The following is a 26,076-nucleotide window of genomic DNA, read 5'->3' as shown; positions in this document are numbered from 1 at the left end:
TAGTTCTGACAGCTGTCCTGGCAAGAGCCAACTTTATCATGCAAATAATGAGACAAAAGATGGTTTGTGTGATAGTCATGCACAGTGTTAATAACACTTCTGGTACATAACACCACATCATATACACTATGAAGAATTCATGAGAGGTAATTGCCCCAAAAGATACATGTGTGGACACAAATGTAGCTACATCTGAAGCAAACATACATGAATTACATAGTATACTACTATCCATGTGGTGTAATACCTTTATCAGGCCAACTCAAAAGCACTTACGTTTGTGACCTTTGCATTGGCCTAATAATGGCATTACAATATATGGATTTTGGAATTTTTCTTATGGCAAACATAGCTGCCTTGGTTTTAATGGTATTCCATTTTTTTAATACTAATTTATTGAAAACCAAGAAGTTGAGGCTGGATATTACAAATGTAGCAAAATTAGGTGAGAATGGGGTGGTTGAATGGATTGATACCACTTCAGAAACAAAACGTATCTACAAGTAGAAAACTAGCAAAGGAAGGGGAGGGCTAGGCTAAAGCCTCTTCTCCAGGTTTGCTAGCTTTAGACTTGTTGGGAGTTCCTCATTTAGGGGAACATTAAAAACGATGAGCCCCACCTAAATGGTGCAATTCAGTCTACTACATCAGGATTCTACCACTTCTTTCTGCTTGCATGTATAAATCTGACCTGAGACTTCCAAGAGCTTTCTAACTGCACTGCGGTTTTCAAAATAGGAGGGATGCAAGCTGTAAAGAGTTGTAACCATTCACTTGAGGATAAAAAACAGGACTTGGAGTCAGAGGAGAAAAGATGTGGTACCTCAGGGAACTGGAGCTAGGAGGGATGAATATTATTTATGAAAAACATTTGTTCATGGTCTTTCCAGGCAGCTTACATAAACATATTACAGCAGAAATCTGCTTCCAAATATGACTTGGCTGAAATATGTTGCCAGTTTCCTATCAACATAGCACAGTTAACCACATGAAAACAGAGCAGGGGCGGGGAGGGGGAGATGCTGTTACATTACCCACTGTTTTGTTCTCCCACCATAGCATGAACAAAGAAAACTTATTCTGTGTGGTTCGCACCCACCCCTTAAGGAACAAGATGTTCTTTATCTAGTTCTAACCTTATCTAATGTTATCATGTTCTTTATCTAGGTCTAGCTTATTTGAATACTGCAACTTTATATTTTCGATTTATGTAAATGTTTAAGGCCTGAGGAAGATTTAAAATATGATGTGCAAATTATGGGATGCTCATTAAAGCAGTTAACTGGCTAGGACTCAAAGAACAAAAATGTTTCAAATTGTGTCAGGGATGCTCTGACTTGGATTCCTGCACTGAGCAGGGGGTTGGACTCGATGGTCTTATAGGCCCCTTCCAATCCTACTCTTCTATGATTCTATGAGTCTGTGCCTCATCATTAAGTTTATAGTGTCTGCAAAACCTCCTATTTTATTTTCATTGTAGCCCAACTAACAAGTGTCTTACATGGGAACTTCAACAGCTCTGCTAAGACCTGAAGATATATGCTACATGTTGCTACAGAGCACTCTAGTAAATATGGGCCTGTTGACATTCTACAAAGTAACAAATAGGCTGGGTGGGTTTGTTTGTTTATCTATTTACCTATCTACCTACCTACCTACCTATCTATCTATCTAGTGTAGTGCCAGTGTACTGTAAGAGCCAGTGTAGTGTAGTGGTGAGAGTGACGGGCTGGGGGCCGGGAGAGCCGGGTTCTAGTCCCCACTTGGCCATGGAAGCTCACTGGGTGACTCTGGGCCAGTCACAGACTCTCAGCCCAACCCACCTCACAGGGTTGTTGTTGTGAGGATAAAACGGAGAGGAGGAGGATAATGTAAGCCGCCTTGGGTTCCTTGCAAGAGGAAAAAGGCGGGATATAAATGCAATAAATAAAAATAAATAAATAAAATTTATTTATTTAGTAGATATATACTCCACTTTTCAACTGGAGCCGTCTAAGTGCTATAAAATACAACAGATATAGCAAGAACCACAAGCACAAAAACAAAACTGAACACAGCCAGCTCCACATGAGCAGAACCCACACTGGAGGCCTTTAAGACGAGGCTGGACAGCCATTTGTCAGGGATGCTCTGACTTGGATTCCTGCATTGAGCAGGGGGTTGGACTCGATGGCCTTGTAGGCCCCTTCCAACCCTACTATTCTATGATTCTATGATTCTAACCCAGCATGCGATGTTCCTTCCCACAGGGCAATTGACGTCAGTTGGCCTGGGCGGGTGGGCATGGTCCAACTGGAGCAGGCCCAGATGTTCCCTTTCTTCCTCCAGACTCCTTCTTCTTTCCCACAGGGCAGCTGATGTCATTTGGCCTGGGAAGGGGATGCTTGTGGGCCCTAGAGTCCCTGGGCAGTTCAAGTGCAATTATTCTGCACATTCTACACATAAGAATTAGAGAAAGTTTTTTTTAAAATCTTCCACATTTCCTGAAGTCTAAGAGGCCATGAGGTATCTGACAAACTATGGACAAAGAGTTAATACATACACATTTGTATACAAAATGTGTTCATCGTATTCAAATGGGCATGATCTGCATCATTTATGCACTTCAGAATTTGGGTTTCCCTTAAAAAGAGAATTTGTAATTTCTTATAGCATACTGCTAGCTTTGGGTGACAATCACATATATTCCCCTCAAACCTCGTCTCTTTGATCAGCTGGTTTGCCTTTGTGTACAGTTCCCGTCTCAAGGTCTTCAAAATCACCATATATTTCTTCTATAAAAAGTAGAAATCAGAAATATAATTAATATTTTCCATCATTTGTCAACGTATCATTAATGAATACTCTGAATCATGCATGCATCCCAATATGTTGTCTTTTGTTCCATCCCCATGGCTCTTCATTTCAGCCATTTTCATAAGGCATGACACCTGATTACAGAGCGGTAGGTGGATTAGTTACTTGGATTGATTATGGTCCCTCCCTTGTAGGCTCAGAGAGAGTTACAATAATATACAAAACAAATGTACACACTACATTTTGATCTTGGCTTATGCCCACCCCGTTCAGTGGCCTCTTTCCCATCCTTCTCCAAAACCCTTTCCCCTATTAAAACAAGGGGAGGAGTGCATTGCCACCCAAATCTACCAGCCAAGGGATTATACCCATCCTCCTGAGCTCACTCCTTCTTAACATGGAAAAATGTCAAATAAAAATCCATTCCCAGATACTGCTAGTCTCCGAACCAAAGGGACCCTTATAGAATTCTCCCTACAATTTTCATCACTGCCCCTAAATGAAGAATTGATCACTATCCCTCCTCCCTTGACCCATGTCTTTATTAGTCCCTACGCACACCAAAGCTGGCATCAAAGCAGCTTCACCCACAAGGGCTAAGTTAAAATATTCAGAGATTAGGCCTTTCACTGCAGCTAAGAAGAGAATAAGTAGCCCAGGAAAAGCCTCTGACTTACCATCATCCTTCAACAGTTTTGCTGCATCTTTATCAGCTTCCCAGTTTCCAGTCACAAAACAGTCTCTGATACTGTCCATAACCTGCCAATAGAATAGAGTAATATGCTTGTTACATGTCAAAATATAGATTCATACTTAAGAGTTGACTAACTGCAATCATTTTGCAAGGTTAATTACAATGCCTGGAACCCACCATACTAAACATTCTAAAATACTTTCAGGCACTTGCTGTTTGATAAACACAGCCAGTCCACACCTTTCTGAAGGAACCCATCAAAGTTAAAATTTTAGCTACTATGTTTTCAAGAAGCAAGGGCTATCATCAGGCACAACAAAATTGGCTCAGCTCCTCACTTAAGTGAGGAGTCAACTAGTCTTACACAACTCTGTCTCAAAACAGCTTCCCTTCTTTGAACCCTCCACATAAAAATCACCTGCCCTGAAATGCAGCCACCCATGCGACTGGAGTGGTCAAATGTAAACCATATATATGCATGCACAATTCTAGTATTGCTGCTCCTTCCTTAACAAGCCGCTCCACCACCCCTTCTCCCTTCATCTCAAACATCTTCCCTCCTATCCCAACCCACCGGCTCTTGTTCTCTGTCTCTTTCCAAGCACCAGCCATGACTCCTCTCTTTCCACCAGTCTGATCCACTGTTCCGAGTGATCCTTGACTTTGGGGACTAGTAACTTCTGCTTCTACCACCACCACTACCACCACCCCTCCTCCCAAGCATCACTGCTCTCATCAAGTGGCTTAGGAGAGGACAACTTTTGTACAGCATCATCTGCATCTAGCAGTTGCCTATTTTATTTATTTATTTATTCATTTCATTTCTATACCGCCCAATAGCCAAAGCTCTCTGGGCGGTTGACAAAAATTGAAACCAAACGGCACACAATAAAACAATTTAAAATATACAGAACATTAAAACCACAATATGACAATACAACCACAATAAAACCTAGCAGCAGTGCACGAATTTAAAATACAGATTTAAAACAGCAAAGCGAAAAGTCTAGAAAGCTAAAATGCTAAAATGCCTCGGGAAATAAAAAAGTCTTCACCTGGCGCCGAAAGGAATACAATGTAGGTGCCAGGCGAACCTCACCAGGGAGCTCATTCCACAGCTGGGGTGCCACAGCAGAAGAAGCCCTACTCCTAGTAGCCACCCGCCTCATTTCCTATTTTTATCTTCCTCCGTTTACTTCCTTGAACAGCTCGGACTCTGTAAGCCTCACAAAGCACAAGCTGAACAATCCAACAAGATACATTTCTAAGAAGAGAGTAAGCAATGAATCTTGCACAGAAGCACCTCATCTAAGTCCCAGTCTTGTGGGGCTTCCACAGGGAATTTGGAGCAGTCAAGAGCATCAGCTTTTCGTTTGGATTCTTTGTTGGGACGACTGACATGGAACAACCCTCCAAGTTCTTCATTTTCTTCTTCATTCTCCTCATCCTCAGCCACTGAATAAGAATCAATAAAACACTTTAGCTACACTAAAGCTTTCAGTGCTTTGCAGTTATACCACAAGATGTCCAGGAAATGTTGCATTTTGTAGCTATTTTATAACACAGTGTATATGCTTATGGATGCAAAAATAAGCATAAATTCATTTACTAGGGGTGAAAGCTTCTTGTCATCCTCTGCTGAGAAGGAAGCTCAGCAGCATAAATTCCTTCCCCCAAGTTCTCACTTGTGTTGTGGCTTAGCCCATAGTGCAAATGTCAGCACAAGTCAGATAAAACTCCATCCCTCTCCCAGTCTTCTGCATTTGACAGAGGGCTTGAGGGAGAAGCAGAATGTATCTCATTTGTGCTACAGTGAAGAAATTTACATTATCTTCCAGCTATCAGAAATGTTGGATGACAAGGTCTTTAAAGTTATGTTTGAAATTATAAATCTCTTGCTTCTCCTCTAAGGATAGCTGCAATATTCTTATTACATCATAATCCACACTTGATATCATCTTAGATCTTTTCTTGTCTTGGTTATTCAGTGTATCCATCTCCTTGGAATAATCATGACCTCCTGTCTTATTCAGCTGTAATTTGCCAAACTTTGTAATTTCTCATCTGTCATAATTGCTTGAAGAAATTACTTACCATTAATCATAACTGTGACTGGTAGGCTACAAAACTTTTAGTAAACTTTCTGATGGTCTGCTTTTTGGCTGAGCAGAGTGCTGGGGAACGGGCTAACAGTGTTTAGGGCATACATTAGAACAGGGATGGTCAGACTTCAGGCTTGTGGGATCTACTTTGTTTACTGGAACCCCAAGATCCGTTAACCCAAGCCTGGTGCAAAAGACATACACTTAAAATTAAAAGAATTCTGAGCCTAGGGATTTGCTTTGAGTACCAGAACTGAATGGAGGCCACAGTCCTTCCACACAGTAATCCACTCCAAGCTTTCTTCATTTCAGTAGTATAATACAGGGCAGGGGACAGGGAGTCATTTTGTTGCTACTATTATTAAACAATTGAGAGTCAGAAATCCTTGCTGATTTACTGCAAATCACATAATAGATCCAGATCTCCTTTCTCCCCATACCCGCATTAGAATGTAGAAAGCAGGGTGCCTATCAAGGGCCAGAAACTCCCGAGTCACCCTAAAGCTTGTATGTAGGTACTGGCCTAGCTGCCTATGGCAAATAAGAACTTATGTGAGCGGGTAGGGAAGCTTTCATAAGCTAGGGGAAAGTTGGGCCTTTTCGTCTTTCATGCTGCCAATATGGCATGGATGAACATCATAGACATGTGTGGTCAAGCGGACTAGTAAAAGTTTTAGTAGGCTCATAATTTTGCCTGCTAGTGGGGGGTTTTCTCTCCTTCCCCAGCCCATTCTGTTAGCCCATTTGCATTCTCTAAAACAGATTGAGCAACATATTTGTACCTGTCCCATAAACAAGTTTGCGGAGATTGGGAGCCGATTGTTGTTGCCTCAGAAAAGCTTCAGCTGCTTTTTGAGTAAGGCCTTCTTTCCATTTAAGTGCACCTGAAAGAAACGAAGATGGTTTCCTTATTTGAATGAAGTTAAATTGTCTATGATCTTTGCAACTGTTTGTTCTAACACCTCTAATATAAATTGTGCCTGCTGGCATTCATCTTCAAAAGATACATTATATTCTACAGTTTCTACCTGAGCTTGTTTTTTCTTAGTCTGATCTCAAATGATGCTGAAGACATCAGAGGGAGAGGAAGCAGCAGTCAAGTATCCTCCATCATGCCTGGATTCACCTCCAGCTGAAACCTCCCTCCCCCTACTTCCTGATACCAACTGCCATTGCTGAGGTCCATCTGAGAAAGCAGCAGCCCTTCCTTTGTGTTTACTTCCAACTCCATGACTTGTTGAACTTTGCATCTAGTGCCTGAATTTGCTTTTTTCCTCCTCCCTCCCCATCCCCTTTCCTTTTGTGTCATGTCTCTTAGATTGTAAGCCTGCGGGCAGGGACTGACTCACTTCTGATCTTTGTAAGTCGTTCTAAGAGCTCTGGCTGAAGAGCAGGATAAAAATGCTTTGACTAAAATAAATATATGTATGGTTTACAGTGCAAACCTATACATATCTTCTTAGAAGTAAGTCCCATTGAGTTCAGTAGGGCTTACTACCAGGTAAGTGCATATAGGATTTTAGCTGTAACTTCTTCCACTAGAAAACAGCAAGGTAATATGTAAAAAATACTGAACAGCAATGAACAGAAATAGAACTGAATTACATTTTAAGCAAATCAAGGTGCTGGCTGACAGTCGTGATTCATAATTAAGCTGTTTCATACATGGTTCCTTTTTCTAGAAACTGGACAATACCATCAACAGGAAATGGGCAAGCACAGTTAAACATCTCACATATACCAAGGGAGACATGTGTACATACCAGCTGTGTCTGCAGAGAAATCAGATTCTTCTTTATATTCTTCTTCCTCTTTCAACAGATCTTCAACATCATCTTCATTTTTTATCGACTTTAATTCATGCATTTTAACTCCAGCACTGTGTGGTTGGGAATCTTCCCTATCAGATCCTTCAGTATCAGAATCATCTGTTGATTCTCCTTCCTCCTCCAAGGAGGATTCTTCTAAGTCAGAACCCGATGCTTCTTCAGCTGACTCGTTTCCAGAATCTATAGTGGGAGCCACCTTTTTACCCAGGTTTCTATTATTTCTCAAGTTCTTGTCATTTCTGTCTGTTTCACAGTGTGTAGATCTATTAAATACATCTGTATTTCTCATTATACATTCAGAATGAGTGACCCTCTCCTCCTCACTTCCTTGTCCATCTCCATCTTCTCTGCTCCCATCAAGACCAGTTCTTTCTTCCTCATCTGAACTCATCTCAAGATTGTCATCGCTGTCAGCAAATGCTGGCAGTTCTGTGAGTGTTGCTTGCTTGATTTCTTTTTTAAGCTGCTTGGATGATCTCAAAACCAGCTCCTTGTCTGGAGAACCTGTATCACTTTGTTCTCCTTCCTCATTGTCGCCATCACTCTCACCCCCAGTCTCATCCACAGACATTTCTTCATCATCCTCATCACTTCCTCCATCTTCATTTTCTTCATCTTCGAACAGTGCTTTCCGACGTACCCTCCCAGTGTGGGGGTCAATTATCTTCTCTTCTTTAGGCATGGCAAAAATGCTTCCAAAAATAAGCAAAAAAATCAAGCATCAAATCAATTTTCATGAACAGTTAAAAAATGAAGATACTGAAAAGTATACTGCAACGATGTGACACTAGTGATTTTTTAATCTAACTACTGGAATAGAAAAATAACCCAATACTACCACCAGAGCAATGGAGATCGCTTATGCCTACTGATTCCTTTCCTTACAGCCAACACCACTACAAGATCTTCTTTACTATGAAAGCTACAAACTTGTCTTAAAGCAAATGTTGGAATTTTCAAAATTTCTGATGTAAAATTCAGACACATTCTACAGTCACATGGGAGTAACATGACTGCACAGGCAAGGCAGATCACACGGGCCTTTCCCACCCAATCAGCACTGTGGGTACTACTGAGCTGGAAAGGACCAATGCTTCTGCCCTGCACATGTGGCTGCACCATTCATATATAGCCTACAGCCCTATGGGATTGCATCATCAGAAAGGTACTCTTACATGGCTGTACCTGAAGAATCCTGAGTCAGACAAAACTGGAGAACATCCAAAGTAACCCAGTGGAAAAGAGAGAACAAGTCTCAGGATGTACTGATTAGATTCAAGGTCTTTCATTTCTGGACGTACGCCACAGTCTTAGGGAGTGTCTGCAAAGCGCTGTACTGTAAAGGGGAAAAAATCCAGCTCTTCATTGAGGCCACCCAGATTCAGTGTTTTCAGCCTTAAGATCTACTGCAATTATTTTTAATAGGATTTGTTCATTACCTGTGGGGACTTTCTGTAATGCCCAAAATCTGATATCCTATATAGAGTGATTTTGTTCTAAAAAGTGGCCTACCAGAGGAGTGCCCTGTTTTTTATTTCTAATATTACTCAGGTGTTCCCCAATATGTAGTTTGAAAGCCATTGTTGTTTTTCCCACATCAAACATATTGCAGGAGTACTAGATGACAAAAATTATACCAGTGGTGTTACAACTGGTGAAATGTTTCAACACGTGTTTTGTGTGATTAGCATGGTCTTCAAATTCTGTCATCCTACATGTATATTTGCAATAAACACAGATAATAAGCAAATCCTATATAAAAAAAAAAAGAATTAGAGTGGATCTTAGGGCTGAAAACTTCCTGGTGGCCTCAATGAATTTTTCCCCTTTAAGGTACACAGCTTTACAGACACTCCCTAAGAATGTGTCATATGTCCAAAAATGAAAGACTTTGAATCTAACCAGTGCAATTATGGGTACAGCTGAAATTATTTAAAGAAAAAATATAACAAAAAGCAGGATTATTATTCGAGACATCTTTTCAGAGATCTTTGCAGGTTATTTACAAATTTTAAGTACACATAATCACAGTATTAGCATGTTTATGTAATCCAATATGATATTTTAAATGTTCACGTATATAAATGTATACATGAGCATTAAAAATGTGTTGTATTTTCCATACTTTATAGCCCCTGAGGAAGGTCCAGAAATATATACCACAGGGCTGAAATGCGTTGGGCTACTTTGAAGAATAAGATTGTATTTTTCTACATTCTGAGACTGGTTCTGTCTTTTCTGTTGTGCAACTGAAGGATGCCTTAGACTCATCAAGACCTGTGTTTGCTAGGATAACCAAAGTTGCAAATAGTAAGTGAAATGCTCTCTGAACCATTCCTCCCTGTAATCAAGAAGTGTTGCTTTCATTTGACCATAAGACTACAACTTACCCTTGGTCTTCAATGTCCTCAGTCCCGAGTGGTTTGGAATCCATGAAGAGAGAGACTTTGCTTGACGCCATCTTGGCATCAAGGGTTGAGTGTGTAGAGATGAGGCTCTGGACTAATTCATGATTTGGTCTTACATCCTCCTGACAAACCAAAATTGTTTCAGTAATTTTTTTAAAAACCTGATCTCTTTTGCTGTTTGTATAAGCTACGGAACACTGCTCTAGCAGCCTTTCATTAATCATTGAGAAGTGTACTGGATATAAATAGCTAATGGGGGCTGGGCAAGAATGAACTGCATACTCCCTTCAATCAATTTCAAAAATAAATGCTGTTGAATGTTAAAGAAAGACATTACAACCCATTTCAGACAACAAGACAACATACTTCACTTACATGTACCCATCATAAAAACAAAAGCTAGAAACAGAGACAAATTCTTCAGTGTGTACTGTCACTGTCCTGGTGCAGATGTAAGGCTCTTCATCTCTTAACCATGGTTATGAGAAAGGGAGTGTTACGACATCATAGGTTCACAAAAATGGATAAAGGTCTTGTATACTGCTTCAGAGCCTACTTTATTTACTATTTATTTATGTATTGCATTTATATCCTGCCTTTTTTCCTCTTGCAAGGAACCCAAGGAGGCTTCCATTATCCTCCTCCTCTCCATTTTATCCTCACAACAACAACCCTGTGAGGTAGGTTGGGCTGAGAGTCTGTGACTGGCCCAAAGTCACCCAGTGAGGTTCCGTGGCCAAGTGGGGACTAGAGCCCAGATCTCCCAGCCCCCATTCCAACACTCTCACCACTACACCACATTGGCTCTCTACTTAACCGAGACAGTAAATTCCCAAACTAGTATGCTGTAAGAGAACCGCTTATGTACCAGGATAAATTAAACTAAGTAATGACAGGCTTCTGTGAGTCCAAAACACCCATCCACAGTGGGTGACTTCCTGAGAAAATAATTCTGGTGCACTTCTGCATATGGTGCGACTGGTCAAATGACCAAACGTGAGAGGAGGCAGTTCACTGCGTGTCACTATGAGTTACTGCTCTAAGCATGCATCCTTCCAATCAGAAGGACAGACAGAAAAGTCATGTAGAAACACAGGGAGTAGGTGGATTATTTTTACTCTTACACATTCTAAAAGTAAACTGTTTGGGGTGTCAAAGTGAAGTGTGCCTCCACTGTTAATTCAAAAGAAGATGTTCCCCAAGATTTCCAACAGTACAAGACCACGAAACTAAAGTAAATGCTTCAACAGGACAATTTTTTGTCTCACTCCTCCTGAGAGAGAGAGATGCTAAAACAGTATTAACAAAAACACAAGTAGACTAAAATCCATATGGAAAAAGATTAACCACCACAAGGTCACTCCTTTTGATCCTGCACATGCCAAAGCCACTTCTACTGGTCCAGTTAGCTACAACCAAGGGCTATTTTATATGACCAAGTATTTCTGTCCTTTCTTCCAGTACACATAATGCATGCCTGATGGATATACTTTCAGTGGAAAGTCCAGTCATGCAAGTCATACCTATAATGTTATAGTATGTATGTGTTTTCCTACAGATGTTATCTCCATGCAAGAAAAAAAAAATCAAGCGGACTGGGGAGAGAAGACTGACAAGAATGGTTAGAGATGATTTCTTCAAAACTGGACAAGAATTAGCACCACATTACTAGGGAATAAAGAATTAAGCCTTAAACCTTACCTCTACAGCCTGATGTGCGTGGCTTCCCCCAAGGTCAATATAAACTGCATCTTTGTCATACACTAAGCCCCCCACACCTGACAGTGGGGCATAAATCAGCTTCTCCTTCTCATTTAAGGAACGTTTCTTTTGGTGCTCAGGAAGCGCACAAGGGTCTGGCAGGAAACTGACATCGCTCACAGTGAAATCCCCTACACCTAATGGGTAAAGTAAGGAAGTCAAAAATGTTAACAATTAACTATGTATATATACATCAAAATGACCATAATAGTGATTTCATGTCAATGAAGCACTATATGGATTAGATTTCTTATAATGAGGTTCTGCACCTCTGCTTTACATAATCCCATGCATGTTTACTCGGAAGGTAAGTATTGTGGCCTCAGCCCCACAACGTGCAATAAAGGGATAGTATTATTTACTGATCTTAGAAGGGTTGTTACAAGCTTTTTTAAAAAAACAAAAATATTGCTCATTGGAGGTATGGGGGGCTGGATTATTGCCCCACCAAACACCTAACAGAAATGGAGCATACATACAAAAAGGGCTGTAGGTATGCTCCATTGGATCAAAGTGTATACAAATGATATTCTTAACAAGTCTTAAAAGTACAAAACAGTCCTTTGACAACAACAAAACACAGTACAGTAAGAAACAAAAATATATAACAAGTAATTATCTCCAACCTGGCATGTGTATTTGGCTTTTGTTTTTCAAGTGTGCTCCTCTTAAGTAACCATAAAGTGAAACCTTCCTGTCACACTTTGGATTAACTCTGATATCTTCTGGGTTTGTCAAGTCTTCCATCCTATAGAATATAAGGAGATATTTCAAAAGCAAATTATCTAAATTATCTAAATTTTCAGAATGGATGAAGAGGGAAATGGTATGCATATTCTAACCTGGTATTATAGCGATTCCCCTTACTAAAGCATCTCCAACTTTAACCTTTTTTTAATGGTCTCTTGTAATTCCCACCATGAATCTGAATTTTACCATGCATTCTTCTTTTGCCAACACCACCCCATGGGTACTGGACCCTGGTATGGAAGATCGTCTGAATTTGACCACAGTCTTAGTGCCATCAGCGAAAACACCAGACTCAAGTTTCTCTGACTCCTCAAGTTTCTCTATCTCAGAACTTGAAATATAGCCATCAGCATAACATTTTTAGGCACCAGGGCAACAAAACCAGAAAAGTGCATGGGTTTTCCAGGGTTTCATTTCCAAATTATTTTCTGTAAAATTAACACCAAAAACACAGCCCACAGTAGAATAATTCCTACTGCCTCCAGCACTCTTTCATATACTTCCATTTTACATAAAGATGGAAGACTATTATTTTATTTCATGTTTATGTCTCTTGTCATGTCCCTTATTTCAAGATATTTTTCATTTCACTGGTCCTTATTTTGTGGGCTTCTGAGAAATATACATCTATTATTTATTTGTGATTGCTCTCTTCTTCTGCTAGTGTGGAATAAAAATGTACAAGACAGCTCAATTTTTGAAGTCCATTTATTTGTTATGATCCCACACATGGATTAGATTTGCAAGCCTTTCTAGGCAATATATTTTGGGATACATTTATGTAACCGATAGAAGAGAGACAAATGCAACACCGTTCAGCAGACTCAGCAGCTCTGACTGCCATTTAGGCTATACATTAATGATATCCAAACTGTTACACCCTAGAGAGCTATGACAGGGACTGAAGTGTGCCTTGAAAAATAAAGCTACCATGCTGGACACTTCCATCACTCTAGGTTCAGAGACTGGAAGTCCCATGCAGTTTTGCCGCCCCTTTGCCAATACATGGGAAGAGACATGCTCCAAAGTAAGGATGCGGAAGGATTCTCTGAAGCAGTCCATGCTTCTGCTGATAGGAACAGGGAAATCCCAGTAGCGTTGCCACTACACAGAAACACACAGTCCCATCACTGATGGAGTGACTGGGCAAACAGGATTGGAGGATGATGGGAGGCAACAATACCCGGGCCACATGAAGTTGCAAAGTGGATACTTGCCCACTGTTCTGGAATGAATGAATGAATGAAATATATATACACACACTATTAAAGCTTCAAACACTTCAAACTAGTTGGTTCTGAATTCCAGAGGGATACAGTTAATTACTTAAAATATATTTATTAGAGTGACTGAACAAAACAGAAATATTAAAATTGTAAAGCAAAGTGTTTCGGCTTTGGCCTTCTTCAGCTACTCTGATGTGACGCTGATATGATATATCACCTTTGAAGAGCAAGAGTGAAGGTATGCCTTTACTTAATTCAGGGGGGAAAACCCAGTGCCCCAGGTTTGGAGAAAACTATCACACATTTTTATTTTTAAAAACTTCCTTCATGGAGTTACACTTTTTAAACTCAGTAAGAAAAAAACATGCTCAAAAACAAGGAATTATGTGTATTTGGACAGTATTTAAAGAACTTGGTTGAACAGGAATTGCATGTCATAAAAGATTTTGCCTATCTCCAGACTTGAAGCAGAAACTTTCCCTTTCACCTTGAACAAAGCAAAGACAACCTCAGAGCCTGCCTGGAATGTCTCCTTCCTCGCTCCCTTCCCACACGGCCATCTATCACCAACTGGCCTGGGAGAAGGATTCCAGAAGGGAGAGGCAGGCAGGCAGGCAGCCAGCCAAAGAAGACCTCATGGCCTGTTTCAGCTGGACTGTCCCCTCCCACCAGAGAGCCATCAAACACCAGCTGTGTTGCGGGAGGGAATCTGGTTGACACATTTTGAAAACACAAAATACTCAGTATTTTTATGTTATTTGTAAGTCACCTTAGAAGGATTTGTATCCTGAATGTCAAGTTATAAATTATTTGAATAAGTAAATAAATTATGGCCATCTAACCATCTAAATAGGCAGGACCGATATAAACACGACAAGCTTGACATTAGCAGGAATTTCAACTATGAATTTTCTTTAGACTTACAACTTTAAGCATCTTATAATTTTCAGATATTTTTCCAAGGTAGGATATGAGCTGATAACGTGTGGATCTCACCTGTAGTTACTTTTGCTATCTCCACTATTCATTTTACAGGACCTCCAATCATGGCTATCTATAGCTAAACATTCATCCTTCCCAGCTTACATGCTACATAGCTCTTGTGCAAACAGACAGCTCCCACACCTTCAAAAACTTTCCCCAAGGTAAAATGTGGACTGATCCATGGATCTGAAGTTGCTGCACTGGCTACTCTGTTAGCCTGATCCACTTTCAGACTCTGAAATCAAACAATTAAACCGTATTGCCTCTGCAAGTATCAAACATTAGAGAGATCCACGGTACTTTCATGTGACTAAAAAAAGAATCTAATGTTATGGACAGTTGGAGGGAAATAGGAAAAATCCAAAAAGAAATTACCTATCTGCTAGAATATATGGATGAGATGTCTGCCACGTAAGAGGACGGAATTTCATAACGGAAATAAAGCGCCCCAGGTTGTGGATTTCCTGTTTTTGATATTCTCCATGTACCATCCCAGAGAGGTAGAACAATTTGGCACCCTAAATTCACAAATAAAACCATTAATTCAGAACATATATGTTTTGCTACACCTGAAGCAAGACACTACACTTAGGCTGCATTCCTATACACACTTACCTGGGAGTAAGTCCCACTGAATTCAACAGCGCTTACTTCTGAGTAGGCAGGTATAGGATTGCACTGTTAAGTGTTTTTTCCAGCAACTCTGGGATTTCCCCTCAATATAAACACAAGGTGATTTGCAACCCCATGCAAGGACAGGAAAAAGCACAGAACGTGGTATTGAAAGCAAAGTTCACCTTCCTGAGAATTTCTGGAAGGACTACATCTTATGACCAACAGGGTTGCTGCCAAAAACAGCATCCCCATCCTGTCCCACTATCCCTCCCCTATAATGTTGAGCAACATTACCACATTGTATATTTCACCACCCCTGCTCCAAACTACTAGCTGCCACTGGCTGGAAAACACACAACATTATGTCATCATATATGAGACAAATGCCACATAGTAGCTTCATTCCTGGGGAGAGGGACACAAATACTTGGTCTGGGGATGCCATTTGCTGCAGCAACCCTGCAACAAGCATAATGGTTAGTCTCACTTTCATCTTTTTCTATCACATTTGACTGAAAAGATATGCTTGAAAGTGTGTGAGCAGTACCCGATAAAGCCTCAGAAGTCAGGCAGTGCAGAATAAGATTTTCAGTGAGCAAAGAGGTGAGGTTTCAATGCTCTGCACAACTCCTTCCATATACAACTCCTTGCCCATGACTAACCAAAGCATAATGCCCCAAATGAGCAAAATGATGCATAGTTTATACAAGGGGCAGGTAGCCTTTGGGGGGCCGAGCACATGTGACCATTTTTTTGAGTGTGATAATTTTTTATTATCGTAATTTTTTCAGGGCTATGGGCACATTTTACTTTTTTTGGACCAGCGGCAAATTTTCTTGCCCCCACCTTAGAGTCATTTTTTGACACCTCCCCTTCTTGGATTCCTACTTTTCTTGACCCCCCTGCCTTAATTTCCAACTCTTCTTGCCCTCTTTTTCTTCCTTCTCCTCACCCCGCTTCACCCGCCACCCACCCACCACCGCCGCCGCCACCACTTCACCTGCCACCACTTCTCCTGCCTGGTTGGCTGGCCAGCTACGTCACCTGCCACTGCTGCTTCCAAGTCACCACAGCACTGAAGAGGCATGAAGTCATCCAACTGGCAGGCTTCCTGGCTGCAGAGGTGAGGGGAAGCGGCAGTGGGCAAGCAGGCAGACAGACAGGCAAGGAAGGGGTGTGGCATTGGGATCCAGCAGGCGCACTCGCACTGCATTCTCGACTCCTTCTTTATACAGATGAAGAATTCTGCTGTTCTTCTCATTAATTACTGTCAAGATTGAAACACAATGCAAAGGGTGCAGCTACAGTGAAATCATGCAAGTCCTGAAATGTGCACTCAGTATAAAAAATATTTGCACTGTTGGAGGATTATTACGAAGCACTGCACAGCTGCCTGATGAGATTTTCTCCTCAAATAAAATCAAAGTACGTTGAGTTGACACACGAATAAACACTGAACTACAAGACATCAGAAACAGCTTTTCGGGATGGAATTAAATCAAGTTGTGACAGAAACCAACTAAAGAAATGCAATGCAGTCTACTAGCATCAGTGCCTACAATTCTAAATGCAGTTGCAAAATCCACCCAGATGTTGTGGGCATTTGTATTTTCCTCTCTTAGATATGTTCCACAATGCAAATCCTTAATATAAAGTTACTGCAATATCATACCTGATACACTTCAGTCCAGAATCTGTGCTTTAATCTCTTTTTAGTCTTCTTGAGCTGTTTGTTATTCTTGAAGGTATCCAAGTGTGTAAGAATGCCCATGATTTTGGGAAAGCCATGTACCTGGCAAATGTTCAGAAATTCAAATGTTTCCATTTCAAATCCAAAACTTGCATCAATAAGCATCAAAACCTGAGAGGAAAAAATAGAAAGGAAACAGTCAGTTGAAAAATGAAAGTGCCAACAATGAGCTGGAAAAAGTTTAATATAATTTTAAATTAACAATTCTCCACTGGCTTTTCAGGAGGAGGAAGGAATTTTTTGCAATCAGCCTGTGAGGAAAAATTAATAGAGGGAACAATTTGTATAATGATCTAAAGATAAAAAAGGATTAGTTGAATCAAATTAAAGGCAAGTTGTATGGTAAATTGCCTTTCCCCTTTCAGCTAAAACATGCTAATTATAATTGTATATAATATAAATCCTTTTCATTCAATGCAGTAACATTTTCCACATAAGTATATATTCAAATGCATGGAAATGTTACATAGGAGGCTAAAAATAGCCTCCTTTTACGAAAAGTCATTTTTCACCCCCGTCTGATCCAAAACCTTTTAGACTAGAATTTTAATAGTATAAAGAAAACACAACCCTGTTCCTACTGAATCTGAAAAATGCAAATGGGGGTGGGGTTGAGGTCTACCAAAATAATGGTCTGGCCCTTAATTTATGGGGGTCAGACAAAACTGGAGAACATCCAAAATAACCTGGTGGAACAAAAGAGACAAAGCCTCAAGATGTAAAAAATATCACTTTATTCCTCCTTTGTGGGGAAAACATCCAGCCAGGCCTCTCAAATTAACAGATAGGGGAATATCTGTGCAATATTAGAATTAAGGATCAAGGCACCCCTTTGGTAGGGCATTTTGTAGAGCAAAATCTATGAAGGACATTAGGTTTTGGGCATTACAAAAACTCCTCACAGACGATGGAAAAAATCCTACTGAGAAAATAACTCAAGTGGATTAAGGCCCTGGGGGCCTTAATGAAGAGACAGAATTTCTTCCTTTCTTCCAAAGTACGGAGTTTTTAAGGCACTCCCTAAGAATGCAGCACAGGTTCAGAAATGAAAGACCTTGACTCTAATCAGCACAAAAATGGATACAGCTGAAATGTATCAGGGTAAATGTATATAAACTACAGCATACTTGGAGACATATCTTTTCAGAGATCTCTGCAGGCTAAGTAAAAAAATGAGTATGAATAGGCATTATTGCAGTGTGTGTGCATAACATTTCATTAGAAATACTAAAATGTTTTAAGAACGTATACTTATGTGTTCTATTGTCCCTCTCTTCTTTTGTTAAGGGCCAGAAAAAGACCCAAAATATATGGTATAGGGCTAAAACGCATTGGGCTACTATCGTTGGGGGGAAAAATATATTCTTTACATCTTGAGACTGCCTCTTTTGTCTGCTGGGCCTTAATTTGTGGGACCATTATTCGTATTAGAAAAGACCATTTGTTTCCATCTTCCTGGTATGTACCTCCATTATGTGACTGGAGCTGGCCACACTTTCAACACCATTGGCTTAAAATGGAATCATGGGTAGCAAAATAAAGGCAAATAAGTGGTTCCATGTGGAAAGCAACTGAGCTGCTCAAACAAAAACAAAAGTAAAAGAGTAATGTATGAATATGGCCTAGCTATAACACAGTGCCTAGATGTAAAAATGAATAGAAGCTCCTTTTGTTCACAGAGCAAAAATTTAGGATCTAAATTTAAGGCTGCAGTCCTCAACATACTTACTAGGGATTAAGTCTGTGGAATCAACAGTAGTTTTCTGAGTAAATATATGTAGGATCACTCACTATAGCTACTATTTATAGAGCCCAACTCTAGAGCAATATGAGTTTGCATCTTACGCATCCGGTAATTAATGTGTAATGTTTTTCCCCCCAATATAGGTTTTATATTAAGAAAACTTGCCTCAAGATATACTGATACAACTTACCAGATCAGCAACTTTAGCCAAATCAATCATTGTATTAATATCACATCCACATTCAATTATGGTTAGTCTACGCTTTTTACCTGTAAACAAAAGAAGAGCAGAATGTGATAGATTTTAGGACAAAGTATGTTTCAGTTATAACAATCTTGGGTTAATCAATTATATTTGGGAGGACTACAACTCTTTTGTTGATCAATACAATCAACTCAACTGCCATGTGACAATTGATGCCCTGTCAAAATTAAATAAATTAGCAAGGAAATCCAAGGAGTTCTGGCTGATTTTGGTTTATTAAAATATATTGTACTACATATGATTATGCACAGCACATGGGCTTAGTTGAAAGGACTCCTCTAATTACTTATACCCATGGCTTTCAGTCAATATAAAGGACCACCTGCCCGATCCATGAGATCATTTTTGGAGGCCCTGTAACAGATACTTTCCATGTTGGAGGTAAGGCAGGTAGCAGTCAGTGCCCGGGCCTATTCAGTGGTGACATCCTAGCTGTGAAACATTTTCTCCAGGAACATTCAACCGGCCCCTACTCATACAAAATGTTAGTAACCAGATAAAAACTACACTGTTCTCCTAAGTTTTTACATGTAGATTTGGGTTTTTTAAATCCAGGGTATGGTCCAGGCAAAGTTAGGCACTTTAAAGCTATGATGATTTCAACAAGAGAATTCTGCAAGTACTTGATTTTAATAGGGAATATTGCTTGCTAAATGCTTAACAGTATTCAACAATACTTAAAAACATCCAGCTTTGGCTGGATTATGCCCATACTTACACATCTTAACATCAGATTGGAAAAAGTAACATGTCTCCCTTTTTCAGTTTCCTGTGGTATAAACTTGATTTCCAGTACATATAACACAATTTCTCATCTATGCTTCTACAAAAAGGCACTAGCTTTCCCACCCCAGTAAAAAGCAGAGAAGCAACTCTAAACCATGATTTGCCTGTTGTACATTTGGAGGCTAAAACCAAGGTGATTTGGGTTCTGAATCATGGTTAGGAACAATTATGGTTTAGTGTGGTGGTGGGGAACTTGTATGGCCCCAAAAGCCACATCTAGCATTGGATGGGCAGCCACACCTGTATGATGCACCCACCCTCATACATATGCATACACACACACCCTGTCCAGATCACTGGAAGGAGGGAGAGGCTTTACCCTCACCCTTTCCAGCGATTGTGCTGGGAAAGACGGCACACAGACATGAGTTTCCTTGCACGCCCTCTTTGCCAAAACAAGCAGATTCAAAGCAGGAAAATGGGTGCACGAGGACAGTCATCCCTTTGTGCCTTCTTTCCTGATAGGATTTGCTCCCAGCATCCTGACAAACAATTGTTTGGTGGGCTGGTGGGGGCCCAATTCTGCTGGAAAACAGGGTGTGTGGGGAAAGTCATCCCCATGTGCTTAGTTTCTGAGCAGAATTGGTTCTATTGGGGAATAGGTGAGCAAGGAAAGTCTGTCATTTCCCAGGAGAATGGGGCTCCTGCCAGCCCGCCAAACTGTTTGGTGGGCTGGCAGGGACTTCTTCTGCTGGTGCATAGAACGTGGGGGGATGTCTTTCCTTGCATGTCCTGCATAGCAGCGGCAGCAGCATGTGTGCGGGCAGGACATCCATGATGGGCTGCATGGACAGCCTCTGGGGCCGCATGTTGTCCATCCCCAGTTTAATGTGGTGTCGGAATTGACAGTTTTAAATGCTGAACACACACAGACTTGCGTGTGTGTCACTTCTTACCTGACACAATTGTTACAGGACCTTGGATTTCAACTAACTTCTGTCTTGTGAAATTCTTAATCAGGCATTTTATCAAGGTGCTCTTTCCAACTTTTGGAGGGCCAACTACAACCACCACCACAGGTGGAGGCTCTAATGGAGTGCGATCAACCACTGGAATATGATGCTTTTTTGTCTTCAAATCCTGAGTCCTGTTTAAGTATAAGGATTATTTTAAATTATAAAGAACAACATGATTATGATGGCTGCATTCAGACAAAACAATAATCCATGGTTTAGTGTTAGAAGAGCAAGTCTCGCCTCCCCCAGATTCAAGCACTCCCCTCCGCTCCCTTAGTGTGGCCACAAGGAGATCAGAGACTTCCCCTTCAGTTTTAGACTAACTGCAGTTTAATGTGTTGTCCAACCCAAAGCTGCGGTTTACTTTAACTATGATTACTGAAAGTGAGCCAGCTTCATAAACTGTGATTTGAAGTTGTCGTATTTCCACTGGCCAAATCTAAGTTTAACCAGAGTTTGACTGTCAGGGTTTGGATGACACAGCAAGCTGCATTTTATCAAAAACAGTGAAGGCTTCCAAATTCATCCTCAGGGAGTACACAAGCCCAAGGGATGGCTAGGCTCATTCTCATATCGCTAAACCGTAGTTATGTGTGAAACATCCCATCATGTATAAAACTAACAAATCTAAAGCCAATAATGCACAAAAGGAAAGTTGTGCAAACTGGTTTAAAATGTCATTTAAAAAAACCTTTGCCCTGGCCAGTCACAGCTTTCCTACACAAAAAGGAATACAGGATGTGCAAAATGTGTGCAGTGCTGGACACGCTGCACTGGGAATTGGTCTCAGATAGGTGGGAGTTCCATAACTGTAGGTCCATCAAAAACTTTCTTCCCATAGATCATAATTCTAGCAGGACATCCCTAACCAAGCTTAAGGACTCCTTTGGGAAAAATGTTTCCTATGGTATGTAACATGCAAGCTGTTCAGGGCTTTATATGTTGTTCCTACACCAAATCCTCCAACACATTCCGATTTAAAAAGGGGAGAGGAGGCCTTTCTTCTGGTGCTACCAAATTATGAAGCAGCCAGTTTGTTCCAGGACAAGGGCTTTTCCCCTCAACTGTGTTATTCTCTCCTGAAGGAGACATTCCAGATCCATATGCCTAGCCCTTTTAGAAGGGCTGATAAACATTCTCATTTCATCACACCTGGGTGTCCCAAGCGGCTGGATAATTGTCTCCTGCCAACTATGTATTTTAATTTTAAAAAATAATATCCTCCTCTTCAGAAAAATGTCAGAATGGTGTACAATTTAAAACCACCAATAAAACACATCATTAACAAAAATAATTCTAACAAAAAGCAACAAAGACAGAGCACAATGGAACAGGAAGCAAGCAGCAACAAAACCATGTGTCAGAGTCCCTCTGAAAAACAATAGCCTTCAGCTATCTCTAAAGCAATAGCAGAGAAGAGGCTGAACAAGCCTCTCTTGGAAGAGTTCCAAAGCATCAGGGCTGCCACAGAGGAGGCCCTGTCCTTCTGGAGTAGGAGTGGGCAACTTGTAGCCCTCCAGATGTTTTGGCCTACAAATCCCATCAGCCCTCACCAGCATTAACCAATGGTGAGGGATGATGGAGAGTTGTAGGCCAAAACATCTGGAGGGCCACAAGTTGCCCAACCCTGCTTTAGAGGCTAACATGGCTTCTCTGTGAGATGGAATCTGGAACATGACCGTCTCAAAAGATCTTAAGTACTGGGGGAAAGTGTCCCCTGAGATAAGAAAGAAAGTGTTCCCTGAGATAATCAAGACTCAAGTTGTTTAAGGCTATAAAGGTTGAGACCAAAACTTTGCAAACCCACTTCAACTGACTGCCAGTGCAGCTGTCTCAAAAAAGATGAAATATGAGGAAAACTATCTATACCTATCAACAGGCAGGTAGCTACATTCTGTACTACCTGTAGCTTCCAAACCATTTTCACAGGCACACTCCCCCCCCCACACACACACACAGAGCACATTACAGTAGTTCAATCTAGAAGTCAGAAGCATGAGTGACAGCGGCCAGAGGTGACAGTATTTGGCTATTTTTGGATTGTTTTAATGTTGCGGGGGGGGGGGGATAATTGCATTTCATTATTTTGTGGCCTTTGGTGAAAGGGAGAACATAATTTTGAGTTTTAAAGTAATGATCAGGATGACAGTGTTTAACAAGCTGCAGTTTATTTTGCTTCTTTAAAGCATTTTTATCCTACTCCCAGAGCAATGTACATAAAATCAGTAACAAGACATTCCCTGCCCTGAGGCTTACAAAAGGAAAGGAGGTGGGGAGGGAGGAGGGAAAATGCATACACAGGCACTAGTTTTTAAAGTTACAAAGTTCTACAAATCAGCAATGTCTGCCTTTTGGGTGGAATCTCATTTTTAGAGAACAATTCTTGGTAGGCTGGACAAGTACCCTTTCACACAGAAACACAAGAATAACTATATTTGTTCAGCCAAACAACTCACCCATCCTTGAATCTCACCATTTACCATCACAGCCTGCCGAATAGTATCCAAACAGATAATTCCATTAGTTACATCCATTCACATCAGGACTCTATCAAGGCCCACAACATGAAAATTACCTATACAGCACTATGAGAACCAGTATGATGCACTAGTTATACTGCTGGGCTTGGATGTGGAAAGTCCAGCTCTCTGCACAGCCTTCAGCTAGTCACTCAGTGTAACCTCTATCACAGGATTATTGTGAGGCTAGAACACTGTTCTAATCTCCCTGAAGGGCAAGATGTAAGTGAAACAAAAATGCATGCATCATACCAGACGGATAAAGATCTACCATGGGGTTACATTTGAAGAGAGCTCAAGCTGTTATACCATTAGTAGCTCAGCTTCAGAACAGTATCTGAAGCTGGCAATGCCATACGTGACATTGTTAAGTTTCAAAGGGAATAAAACTGGGGGGGGGGGAATGAATATCGTTAGCATAACTAAGGGCGCAATCCTATGGCCGCTAGATAACGGCTAGATGGGCATAGGATTATTCAGTTTCCGGAATCAACCTCAAAGCCAGCGCTCCAAAATCGGTTCCCAGAAAACCACCTCCCTGCCTTTGCCGCCTCGTAAGAGGTGTGGTTCGTCCCCAGGTCTGCACTCGGAAGAGCAGCGCAGAGTGGGGGGAAAGGGAGCATTCCTGGCGGCAAGAAGGGGCAGGGACAGGGACAGCAGAAGTGTCGTTACGATTCCTCCTATGCTCAGTCCAGCCTCCCCCACCCCCTCCAATTCACTCTGGCTAGACAGCCAAAATCAGCCATCTAGCCACTAATGCAGGGAAGCCCCTCTGTACTCCGCCTGCCCTGCACTAGAGGCTGTCCAAGTTTGGAGGCTGTCAACTATCCCCATTGGACTGTGCCTTAAGTCTAGCTGTAATATACCTGTGGAATGTTCTGGCCATCCGGACAACAGACTGGACTGCAAAGGCCTTTGGATTTCTCTTCCGGGCATCTTCCTCATCTTTAAGTCCCAAATCTTTCAAATGACGCTTCTTTTTCTTGCCAGCCTTTGGCCCGCTGTGTTTCTTGCGATGCTGTTTTTTGTCCTTCTCTTCCATCCCTTTTCCAATGTTCAACTATCACTTCTGGCAGAAGATCTGCTTTTACCAATATAACCAAGATAAATAAAAAATACTATATACACTATGTTTCATCATATGCCTGAGAAGCCAAGTTATTTCAACAACTCTAACACCAACAAAAAACATGTCCCTATTCCCATGCAACAGTGATCTTCAGTAGTTGGTGATCGACACTGTTTTTCCCATGTACATTTCTTTTGGTGGCATGAAAGTGGAGGAGACTGTTTTGCTGACTTTGGCTAGTATTGTGTAAACAAATTAATGGGATCATCTGTACAAGTCTTAGAATGGGCACACATTCTTGCATTCTAGATTTTAGATGCAGGATTGAATTTTAGTCACAGAAACCCACCTCCGTTATTTCTCCTTCAGTATTTGCTTTCACTGTGTTTATTATTGAAAGCAACGTGGAACAAATACTAGGGATGATGGAGAATTCCGCCACGGACCCTCCGGAATCCGTAGCGGAACAGATCACTTACCTCTGCCTCCCAAGGATTCCCTCCGGAACAGCACGCTGGCTCTAGACCGCTTGCAATACGGTAACGGCAGCCGCCATCACCGTATCGGAAGCGGTACAGAGCCGGCATGTGGCTCCACGGAATCGTCGCAGAGCAGTTCCGGAGGATTCCGGGCGGGAGGAATGGATCACCTCCCCCCCAGCGGACAACACTGCAGATCAGACGGTAAGCAATCCGTCCATCCCTACCAAATACAACAAGAAAGCATAAGATTCACTGATCTCCACAGCTCTTCAACCTCCCCTGTCTGCTTAGGAGAACAACAGCAAAGAAATAAATATCAGCAAATGCAATTGTCATGTATGCACAATTAAGGGTTACAACAGCCCTGTTCTCTTTTGCATCTGGTCACCACTAAGGGGATTTCTATTATAATGGTTGCAAGCCAATCCACTAATGTGAAATTTCGCTGTGTATCCTTCCACACTTCATAAATGAAGACAGACAAGAACAAGCTTGAGCATTTGTAAAATCCATACTTCCACATCCAGGATCACTGTCCAAATGCCCTCCCCCCTAACACTTTGCTGAATTCTCATCTCTGCCTGCTGTATTAATTTTATAATGAAACAGCTTGGCCTGATTCAAAAAGCAAAGAAGGTGTTCACTCTCTTGGTTAAAGACGTGCTAGTAAAATATTCTTCTCCTATGCATTCTACTCATCAAAATTAACTTCCTCACCAGTAGGAAGTGAAATGGCAGTTTACCTTTTACAGGAGACTGTAGAGCAGCCTTTTTCAACCTGCGACCTCCAGATGGTTTGGACTACAACTCCCATCATCTCCAACCACTGGTCCTGCTGGCTGGGACTGATGGGAGTTGTGGTGCAAAACATCTGGAGAGTCCCACAATGGGGAATGCTGCTAGCAATTCTGTGCATGCTTGGTTGCAAGTCAGGCCCACTGTATTCAACGAGTCATACTCTCACTAAAGCGTGCATTGGATTGCAGCCTAAGCATTCCAAGATTCATTCCCACAACAACCATTCAGATGTGCAACTTCTTTTGACTTGAAGAATGAGAATGAAACCTGAAAACTGCAATTCTAGCAACTCAAATAAAGTTTAAGAAAGCATTCCCCACATCTCCCCTAAAGATAAAATAGGAGCAGTGATTTACCAAGGCATAGTACTATAAGGAAGAGGAGGATTCAATACATTTTTATCCCACCTTTTAGGGCTGCCTTCCCCAAGGTGTACTGACATAAAGTACTGACAGTGACAATCACAGTAACAGTGGTCATTCACAGTGCAGTTTTTGCTGAAGACAAAATATCCTGGCACTAGGTAAACCAGTTTTGTTTTG

At 41.2% G+C, this 26,076-nt stretch overlaps 1 protein-coding gene across 4 annotated transcripts in view; it reads right to left on the bottom strand.

Annotated features, from left to right (window-relative positions):
- BMS1 (BMS1 ribosome biogenesis factor) overlaps positions 1–26,076 on the bottom strand; it is a 44,216-nt gene that overhangs the window by 17,413 nt on the left and 727 nt on the right. For 2 of the 4 annotated variants that reach the window (XR_014789326.1, XM_084845251.1), the window contains exons 2-14: positions 24,052–24,266; positions 20,607–20,797; positions 18,850–18,929; positions 16,838–17,026; positions 14,926–15,068; positions 12,217–12,338; positions 11,531–11,727; positions 9,812–9,951; positions 7,356–8,113; positions 6,375–6,476; positions 4,794–4,945; positions 3,474–3,555; positions 2,698–2,774 (exon numbers count right to left, since the gene is read on the bottom strand). Coding sequence is in view for 3 of the 4 variants with exons in the window: in XM_084845251.1 (XP_084701377.1) it covers positions 2,698–2,774; positions 3,474–3,555; positions 4,794–4,945; positions 6,375–6,476; positions 7,356–8,113; positions 9,812–9,951; positions 11,531–11,727; positions 12,217–12,338; positions 14,926–15,068; positions 16,838–17,026; positions 18,850–18,929; positions 20,607–20,797; positions 24,052–24,227 (2,409 nt within the window). In the remaining variant the exon portion in view is untranslated. Of the gene's footprint in view, positions 1–2,697; positions 2,775–3,473; positions 3,556–4,793; positions 4,946–6,374; positions 6,477–7,355; positions 8,114–9,811; positions 9,952–11,530; positions 11,728–12,216; positions 12,339–14,925; positions 15,069–16,837; positions 17,027–18,849; positions 18,930–20,606; positions 20,798–24,051; positions 24,270–26,076 lie in introns of all 4 variants that reach the window. The other 2 variants (XM_084845252.1, XM_084845253.1) reach the window with 2 other exon arrangements.

Source organism: Heloderma suspectum, chromosome 3 (assembly GCF_057233095.1).
Source record: "Heloderma suspectum isolate Gila_16-S chromosome 3, 16-S_ref, whole genome shotgun sequence".
Classification (NCBI taxonomy): Eukaryota; Metazoa; Chordata; class Lepidosauria; order Squamata; family Helodermatidae; genus Heloderma; species Heloderma suspectum.
Note: the sequence above shows the minus strand (reverse complement) of the source record. Positions and strands in the feature narration are given on the sequence as shown.